At 40.4% G+C, this 10,178-nt stretch overlaps 1 protein-coding gene across 1 annotated transcript; it reads left to right on the forward strand.

Moving 5' to 3' along the window:
* Positions 1 to 1,203: 1,203 nt before the first annotated feature.
* Positions 1,204 to 9,688, forward strand: LOC147797328 (retinol dehydrogenase 8-like). The gene is made up of 5 exons (XM_087143508.1): positions 1,204 to 1,405; positions 3,154 to 3,322; positions 5,298 to 5,483; positions 6,265 to 6,361; positions 7,829 to 9,688. The coding sequence occupies exons 1-5, from the start codon at positions 1,310 to 1,312 to the stop codon at positions 8,151 to 8,153; spliced, it is 873 nt and encodes a 290-aa protein (XP_086999634.1). The 5' UTR covers positions 1,204 to 1,309; the 3' UTR covers positions 8,154 to 9,688.
* The last annotated feature ends 490 nt before the right edge of the window (positions 9,689 to 10,178 follow it).

Consider the following 10,178-nt stretch of genomic DNA (forward strand, 5'->3'; position numbering starts at 1 on the left):
GATATATCCGACCAATTGGCTCCATCATAAGGCGCTAAATTACCTTGTATGCATTACTTTGTATTACCTTGTATTCAAATGTACCCATCAATTCATTTACAGGAATTCCCAGAGCAGCGCAAGTGTATATGCTTTTGCGAAATTAATACATGCGTGGTTCATGTGTGCTATTGGAGACCTGAGAATATATGCTCAGACTTATAATGGCAGCATAAAAGAGAAAGGTTCATATTTCATCTAGACATGTGCAGTTTAGACGGGTGTGATTTCTTCCCTAAAATCAAGTCATGCTGTGGCACTGGCTCAACCACTCAGATTACTATGCATGCAGGCAGGCCATTTTGAGCGGACAAGGGGGTTCGGGCAGATTTGTGGGCATCGCCAGGAATATTTTTTTTGGGGGGGCAGGGGGACGGCGCATTTGATCTAGTGGGTTTTGAAGAAGTTTAAGACTGAGTCTACACTTTCCTTTGAAAATGTGCATGTATTGTGCTGCTATGTTTTGGGTTTTGTCAGCTTTTAATCTTGATTGCAAATTCATCTTAACTTTGCCATGTTTCGTTATTATTCAAGTGATTGAAACGCTTCACAGAATTTCCCATAATGATCTACACGCACTATGAACAAAAGCCAGAGTTTAGACTAAGAGTTTTCTAAAAAGGTTCTGGAATCGAAATTCGATATGTACTGTCAGAATACAAGATGTATCCATTTTGATGGGATGTTTGCAGATAATGGTGTGCATGATGGTAGAGATGACTGTACACGACACAGACCCTCCCAGTTAAGGCATAGGCGTCGCGAGCGGGGGGGGGGGGATGAAACCTTTAGAGAAGAAAGGAAGGCAAAACTAAAAGCGAAGAAAAAAAAGAGGGAAAAGGAGATAGAAATCACTAAGTTTCACGACAATGCCTGAAAATAGGCCCCTTTCACACCGTTGATTTTTTGTCAGTTTGTTTCGATGAGACTTTTTTCTTTCCTTTGAATAATACTCACGTGATGCCCCAGGTCGAAGGGCATGTGCCTGGACGTGGAATAGAAAAGTTCAGATGAGGAGTTTATGTTATCAGAGGGTAAAGTCAATAAGTCATACCGATATTTATATGCCATTGGGGAAAATAATTAATCTGTAGCACTAAAAATAAAGATTTGTTTTGATAGCGCTGTGGACTTTGAATTTAGTTAGATTATATTGTGAGAAAGATATTAGTCTGGTTTGAGGACATTTGAATCCCAAGGTTTGTTGGAGTCGGGTGTTTCCACTTGTTCCCAATTGAGTGCTGTTCATTTGGCTAATTTGACAAACAAGATGGCCGCCACTGTTGTCATTATAACGGGCTGCTCAAGCGGGATGGGCTTTGCAACTGCAGTGCATCTAGCTACCAAATCCAAACACAATTTCAAGGTAAATCTTAATGAACTTGGTTTCAAGATATGGCAAGTTTCCTTTGAACACGTTAACGTACAGGGTATTTGAGATCAGAAGTTTGTAAACAACATAATGACGAAGAAGTTTTGAGGATTAGAAAGGGAGGCCAACCACTTTTGCTCCTTGAAACACGGCGTCTTGGTTTCGTGAGGTTTTTACCCAACCTTACCGAATAAAATTGGTATCAATGTATCGCTTTAGGGTAAAATATGTGTGACGTGTCTGAATAGAATATGGGGAAGTTGTTTAAAATTACAGGTACTTTGACAATTCTTACGGCAAGGGAAGCCTGATTTCCCAAATTTAACACTTCGATTGTTAACGAACAGTAACCCACAAATTATCACGGTTTCAAAAGCAATCGCATGCCGCCGCTGTCTGGAAACATCTCACGTGCTGAGATTTCATACTTCTGACCTCAATTAACAGTTCCCAACTTTAATGGATAGGTCCATGATATTGTGAAGGGTATCTAGCAAGGTTAATACGATGCAAAGGTCACTTATGGCCGATAAGGAGCTCCCAATTAAACCGTTTACCTAGTTCGTTAACGGAACATCGTTCACTGTATGACCTTCACCATCACTGTTGTTTCTCTACTACACTCCGACATTGAGAACGTCCTCGAAGTGCGTGCCTCCTAATGAAAAGTGTTTTCCTCCCCCAGTATTTGAAAAGTCAGACAGTTTTAGCACTTTTAGCCAGTGGTATGCTGCAGTGGGGTAAATTTGTGTCGGACATTGGGGGAATGGGGACGGAGAAGGTGGTGGGGGATAACTTGCCCAGCCATGAAAATCTGAAAAGCCATGTGGGGGTGGGGGTGACACCATATAACACTATACAGAGGTTGATTGTTCAAGCAATCGCTTTTGAAACCATGGTCATTGTGGGTTGCTGTTCGTGAACAACCGAGGCATTAAGTTTTGGGAGATCAGGTTCTCCATGGGTAAGAATTGTCAAGTACCTGTAATTTTAAGCAACTTCCCCTAATTTTATTCAGACACGTCTACATATTTTATCCTAAAGCGATACATTTGTACCTATTTTATTCGGTAGGATTGAGGAAAAACTTCAACAAAGCAAGATGCCGTGTTTCAAGGAGCTAAGGAGGTTGGACCCCCTTTATAATCCTAAAAACTTCATCATTATTATTTGCCATGTTTTGATTTAAAAGACTGTTGTTTCACGCAAAAAATAATTTGCACTCTTTCAGGATAATGACGAATTGAGATGACCAGTTTTATCTTTATTTGAACTTTATCTGAAATACACGTACTTGAACAAATAACGAGATCAGCTGTTAATTATCCAATTTGGTCAACTCGTGTATGCAACAAAAACAAGCTCGTCTTATCTACTTTACAGTAATGATTGCTTGTAATTTGATCGATACCTGGTGACATAATCCAATGCCACCTTTATATGCACGTTTAGTTGTAGGTGCAGAGTTTCAAGCTCCGGTTTGATTTCGTTCGGCTTGGCTTCCGTTAATGCCATGTCTTGGCTTGGGGATATGAGTTTTAATTACTACAAAACGTATTATATCTGCAAATAAACGTATCTTGTCTATAAATAAAAGACCCTCAAGAATGGTAACTGTTTAACAAATCGCAACAACACATTTTTGTCCCGACTCTTTCGGTCAAATGGGAAAATCAGTAGCGCTTAAAAAATGTCTGCCCTGACAAAAGCCAATGAACATAAGGTTTACCCTGTAACCCCAGGTTTATGCGACAATGCGAAATCTCGAGAAGAGAGGACCGCTGGAGTCGGCCGCGGGGGACGCGCTCAACCAAAGACTGTTCATCCGGGCGCTCGATGTAACTAAAGTCGACACCATCACGGCACTGGTTGAGGACGTTGTGCAGGAAAATGGCAGAATTGATGTCGTCTGTGAGTGTTTCTGTTTCCCTCAAATTACCAAGGAAATATTGTGGAAACCGCCCCATAGCACTTTTTTCCAAAACAACTTTCAGTAAAGCGCGATATTTTTTTGGTATTATTTGTTTTTTTTTAATTTTTGTTTTTTGTTTTTGTTTTTTGTTTTTTTATTTAAAGATAGTGCTCTGATTCCCCGACCTTCCGGATTCAGAACTAGTGGAAAAATTATTTTTTTTTATGTTGAGAAATTTTGCATCCGCATACCAACAATTTTTTGATATAAATCTGAAAAAAATGCTCCACTGTCCAACCAATGGGAAAGTCACAGACTTCAATTTTATGACCTGTGGTCCTCGGTGGCTAGCGCGATATCTCTTCCCCCTTTTTGGGGGGGAGGGGTTGAGAATTTTGGATTTCTCCCTTGAAAACCTTTCATGTTTGTGAGTTTGTTTTTTCTTTTGTTTGTTTTGTTTTTTTGAGATCTCAGAAAATGTTTTTTTTTCTTTTTTCTGTCCTCTTCCAAAGTTTGTCTTGCAAAAGATCCGAGTACCATCTTATAAAAAAAATGCTCGCCTAACAGCAGAGGTATGAAAATACAAACAGTCAACGATTTTTATGACAAAAAATCAACCGATGGCTGAAAACAGTAACGGTGGCATATCTTGGTCTTGAGTCCAGGAGGGGCAGGCAAAATGGGATTTTTTTTTTCATTTTTATCTATTAAAAGACTTCCCAATCCAGAGAGAAATATGGCAATACCGTTTAATTTAAATGTTGGTGCTTGCAATCAAAAGGGATGACGATATTGACAACGTGACTTTGAAGTAACGTGCCTCGTGCACCCCCCCGCATGTGCCACTGGTTGAATAGAAGTAGGCTAGTATCATAAGTTTCCTGTTTTATTCTAGGCAGCAGTTTCAAGATTGTGGAGGGCACACGATCACTATACTTTGTCGAAAGAGTTTAGTCATGCGCGGTATATTCATCAATGTCAAAACTATTTTTTCATCACGTCATGGGTTTCGAATGTTACATTTTTGGGGACAGCGGACTTTTGAGGGCAATATTTGTTTATTTCAGGAGCGGCCCTGCCGCTTACTAAAACCCAATGTGAGCAACGGCTCATGCATGGAACCTGGAGGTGTGGAATTTATCGTCCTTCACTTTGCGGTGTATCGTCGCATTTATGCAAATAAAGAATTGCAGCTGAATGCTATTCCGGATCAGTTCAAATAACCTTTTCTTTGCTCAAGGGAAAGGGGTGAGCAGCTTTAGGTGAATATACATGTATATTCCTAGATGTACGTACAAGGGGGCACTAGCGCTACTAGTATGGTGCTCTTTATCGGCCATTTCGCATCTCGCATCAAAAGCAGCCAAAATGCCAGAACATTGCACGAAAATGTTGCAGTATTACTTAAAACACTCTGAAACTGCCTAACGAACAACCCCATGTTGCACAAAAGACGCTACACAAACAACAACAGAGCAGGCACATACACGACAAGAAGAGGCTAAAGCCTGCATGTCACCAACACGCTACACTGAAGTTTGAATCCAACACTTTAATGAGTGCAGTAAGTGACTACGCTCTGGAAGTTTTCAATAAATGTTAATCACAGCACTTGAAATATCAAATCCCTTAAAGAGTTTGTTTAAAAATTTAAGTTGAATCAGCGTTTAAAATGTTGCATTCATGGTTTAAATCATGAATTTTGGATATTAATTGTCGGCTAACATTTAAAACGTTGGATTCAATACTTTCATGCAAGTGATTGCTGACTGCACTCTTGTAAGTTTTGAATTCAACACTGAAGTTTTTAGCTTGTGAATAAACATGTTAGATGCACCAAGTTTAACATTTTCCATGAAATGCGAGATTCGAAACTGATTAATTTAATTTAACGCAATGGTAAATGTAAGCACCATAGTTTGGCAATAACTCAACAGGTGTGATTGAGTGAGCTGCATCTGTTATCCCAATTAGTTAACAATGCCGGTTATGCTGTGTTCGACGGGTATTTTATGGCGGATGAATCTCTTGATGCGGCCAGAGCCATGATGGACACCAATTTCTGGGGACCCATCCGTGTTATATGCGCCGTATTGCCTGTCATGAAGAAGCAGAAATCGGGCCGCATCATCAACACCACCAGTGGGGAGGGCTTTGAAGGCAAGTCTTTTTTCGTTTGAAGTCTAGCCAAGTTTCAATCGAGCTCAGTCAACGCTCGCACGTGCATCGACAATACAATAGGGCAGCCACGCTCTCTCAGCAGTACTAAAATGCATTTTTGGTTCTGGTTTTTAAAAGGTCCAATGTCCAAGCTAAGTAAAAAGGATAAGTAGTCGAAAGTTTGCACAAACATGGAATGAAAGTGTCAAATTCAAATATCAAACCTTTGCCAATTCTTGAAAGCAACCGCATCCATGTTGTTAAATGTCCATTTATATGTCAACATTCGCCTGCAACGTACTGCAAAGTCCGAGTGTATTTAACCTTCCAAGCACACCTGTACCTCTCATTCTCCGCTATCTTTACAACGTGATATGCTCAAGGTGCATTGCATACAAGAGGATAGAAAAATTCCTGAAAATATTGCAAGTAAAGTAAAAACCGCAGATGGTATATGGCATAAAGTAGCCATCATACACTAAAATGTATAATGGGGACTGCAAAATAGATAAAAAAATCTAAAATGGATACGGTAAAATAGATGATCAAACGAAGTTGAAAGGTCCGATGGGGTATTATTATACAGTATATTCCACAACTGAATACATCGTTTTATTGGTGTTTTCATAGCTTGATTTTCATTGGTGAGCACATCCCTTACATTGCGCCTGAATAGGGGATCAAGTCTTTTTGGTAGTTTTAAAAATCCAGCCCACACATTTTTATATCGCTTCCCACAGTGCACATATTTACTTTTTTTTTGTTTTTTTTTTGTTTTAAGGATATCCATTTCACGGTCTGTACTCCGCAAGCAAGCATGCTTCTCAGGGACTGTCTGAAAACCTGGCGTTGGTCTTCCAACAAGGGTACAACATCAAGTAAGCGTTTGTTAATTTGGCCAAAACTCCAACTCAGATCTCTTGTTGTGCTGTTTTCGGTTACCCAGATAATTAGACATGAAATGAAAGCAATAGGGTCACGTCAGCCATATAGCTAATGTCGCAGTTCTATTTTTAAAATATTTATAAAAGGTGACCAGCACAGTAAAGATGATTTTAACCAGTATTGTTCTGTTCACATGAATACATATTTCTCTACAGCATTATGGCGGTAAGCACAAACTTGTCAGATCCCCACCTAGTCTGACAAGGCGGTGTTTAGAATATTCACCGCTCCATATCCAAAAGAACTACAAATCCGTGTAAAATCTCCCACAGGAAAAGCCTATTGTTCTATGTGTTTATTCAGACCTGTATACAAAGATGTTTACATGTACATAATATCTAACGGAGAACATGTAGGAAGGAAAACCCGTTAGAAACACACCCAATAGGCTGTGTCCGAATTACTTGGCAGCGGCTTCACGCCACACAGGAGTCTATTGTGGTAGTGGTGGCCGCCAGTTTCCATCGAGCCGTGTGTTATTTCAAGCCGCATCCAAGTGTTTCCGACACGGCGAAAATCTCTTTGACTGACAATGGAGCGTCCTCTTCAGTTCCATCACGGCGATTTTCCCGTGCCAGTGAGGTCTGTAGTAGGCTACACGTTATACACGACTGCGATCCTCTGTAATATTGGATCATGAGCGTCGTGGAGGGACGTGTTAACAGTTTTTCCTATTACTTTGCCACCTTCCCCAAGAAGAAAATCGTTCAACGCCTTGGACCCTGATATTGCTCTTCCCCTTTCACGGTTCAGCTGGTTTGAAAGACCTCAATATTCTCTTTAATCATTGAGGCAAAGGCAATTACGGAACCGACGTCCTCCACAATGTTTTAAATTTTGATTTGAATATGTTTGCAACAACAACAACAACAACAACAACAACAACAACAACAACAACAACAACAACAAAACACTCTGTGATTGATAGCCTGCATAGCATAACATTTCTGCATTTAATAAAGAGAGTTGAAGCGATGAACGAACTGAAGGTGGGGAGGCCAGGAACTGGCTAAAATATAAAAAAAAGAATGCTTTTGCCCACCACCCGGGATTAGATGGGGATTTTTAAAACCACATTTAGACAACATCTGACCGTAGGCCTAAATCTGGGAACCGAAAGGTTTTGGATTGAAGTCATGGGAAAGTCAAAGGCAGCAGCAACCCCCCCCTGCAAATGCCCATAGTTCAACCATACCCCCGGCAAACTTTAACATAAAGAAATTCCCATTTATTTGGGCACTGGTAATTGCTTTGAATCTGCTTGCCCTTTATACCAATCTGTCGTCTGTGATAAGCATGATATTACATATCTGATCTGATTAAAGCGCAGAGTGGAAGACAGGGCTGAGTGATCACACACACCAGTAAGCCAAGCGCATGAAATTCATCTCCTTTTACAGAATCAGCACCCTCGTACCTGGGCCAGTGCATAATCAGGCTTTCGCACAGATACTGAACCCAGCTTTCAAGGCGGAGTACATGTGCGCAGGCTGGAACGAGACCTGGCGCCGCCTCTTCCTGGAGTACTGGGAGAAGGACATGCTGCCGATCATCCAGGCCTACCAGCAGCCGGAGGAAGTGGCCAAGTTGGTGGAAGAGATCATCCTGAGCGAAGACCCAAAGTTAATATACCCTACAGGCTCCTTTGTTGCTAAAAGAGTTGCCAGTAAATTGATTGATCCCAGTGGAAACTCAAGTCGCACAAGGTATGAGTCATTATCTTGAGTTTCCACACAGTTTGCTTCCCGTGAGCATACAAACGAGCGACTGATTCAGATTGGTTTACACTGTTTCTGTGGCAATTTTATTGGGGGGTTCAAAATTTTGGATTGTGGATGATGTAACTTCATTATGTTGGTTCATTATGTTGAAGAGCAGATTAGGGGTTTATATACATATTAATCAAAGAAAGTTACTACAGAAATTGTACAATTTAAGGACCCTTCTACTGTCTGGTGCTGTTTTAATGAGCAAGAAGTAAGTTGTTTGTGGCAAAAGCGAAGGCAGTGTTATCAGTTTGACTGGGGACAAGAAAAGGTGCAGAAGAATAATGTCTGAAAATATTTTGTTTACCTAAATCAGGTAAAACTTTCCTTTATTCTCAAATGGACCGCTGGGCCGGTATGTTTTAGTCTCTTCTCAACGCCCATAGGAAGTTCCCCCTCCCCCAAAAACAGAAACGGAAAAAAATCTCAGATATCCCGAGGCCAGTGTTTATGAAGACATGCATGATTAAGATAATCTTTACTTGTACAATGCAGACCTTCATTACAAAGCGAAGTCGACGGTAACAGCGGTGGGATTTGATAACACAAATTACAAAATCCAAATTGCACCTCTTTGTCTCATTTGAAATGACATTTTTCTGTCCTTTTTGGGGGACCGATTTTGTTACATTTTGGTGTTCTAACACGGGAGATTCACAATAGTGCACCTCCAAGAGTTTGCAACGCATTGACCAATCACAAGTATGCGAAAACTGTTGACCCGATGTGCGTTTGGAAAGGGTTGACAGATTTTGTGCACCGTGATTGGTCAACGCGTTGCAAACTCTTGGAGGCGCACTATTGTGCATCGACCATATTCACTTTATGTCTGTGATTGATTATTGTGTAATTGCGAGTAATAATTTTAAAATGGGCACTGCTGCTTGCAATAAGGAACGCTTTTGTCGCAGATCTATCACGAGAGTTTACACTGCTTGACGCTGTTTCATAATGTAGGAAACGAGGTGAAACAAGGTTGACACACGCGGTGTTTGCCTCAATACATTTTTTTTTAGAATTGAAATTGCCAGCATTTTAGATCGGAGCTACTGTACTAACTTACATATCACAGTGTTATCAGGTGAGGATTTTTCACGGAGGAGAAAAATTGGAAAATTGGAAAATTGAAAAAATAATCCAGGATAGGCCTAAACCACTTCTGGCAAGATGTAACGATTGGTTCTGAAGTCCTGTAAGGCCGTTGAGTTTCACCTACATTCTTTCTAGCAATTCTTATCCATTACTCTATATACTAGTAGTCGCTGGTTCATATTGTCAGGTTGAAGTAATTAGCCGTTAATGCGATGAAAGTCAGCGATAAAGGCTGAGCGTGACATGGGAGGAGTCGCAGAGATAGTTGCGAGTCGATTCTGTGGTTCATTACAGTATTTAAAAAATTATTATCAGCACGTCTTTTCGTTAATTGTAAGCATGTAACCGTTTAAAATCAAACTCCCTTCTTGACATAAACTTGTTTCAAGCTTCAATAAGTGTTATCATCCGCTAAATGTGTTTTTTATCTTGTTATTAACATTCAAATGTGTCTTAAATTTAACGTTATGAGCACAACATGTCTGTTAAAAACGTTGGCGCCACAACGTGTTTAGCATTACCAGAGAGGCGTTTGAAATAACAATAATAGTGGAGATTTGTATGTCGTACACACCATCAATTCTGATGCTCAATGCACTGCCAGTGCGTTGAACATTGGCTAAAAATATCTTGGGGAAAACAATCACAACGGAGAGCAAAAGCACATAGAGAGGCAATACAACAAGAATAATTAAGGGAGTGGGAACAATTAAGTTGTCGATTAGGCTTTGAATGTGACGGATAAGACATTACAGAGTGTGGGGCCAGTGTTTGGTTCTAGGTATCTGAAGGCTGTGTGTATAGACCGTATTGGCGGGGGACCCAATTTCAGTGTATTCATTTGAAACCTTAAATTTAAAGAACCAGACTCTATTCTACAATTTCATTCCAA

Source organism: Acanthaster planci, linkage group LG11, assembly GCF_054643075.1.
Source record: "Acanthaster planci isolate LZ-2023a linkage group LG11, COTS_SCS, whole genome shotgun sequence".
Lineage (NCBI taxonomy): Eukaryota > Metazoa > Echinodermata > Asteroidea > Valvatida > Acanthasteridae > Acanthaster > Acanthaster planci.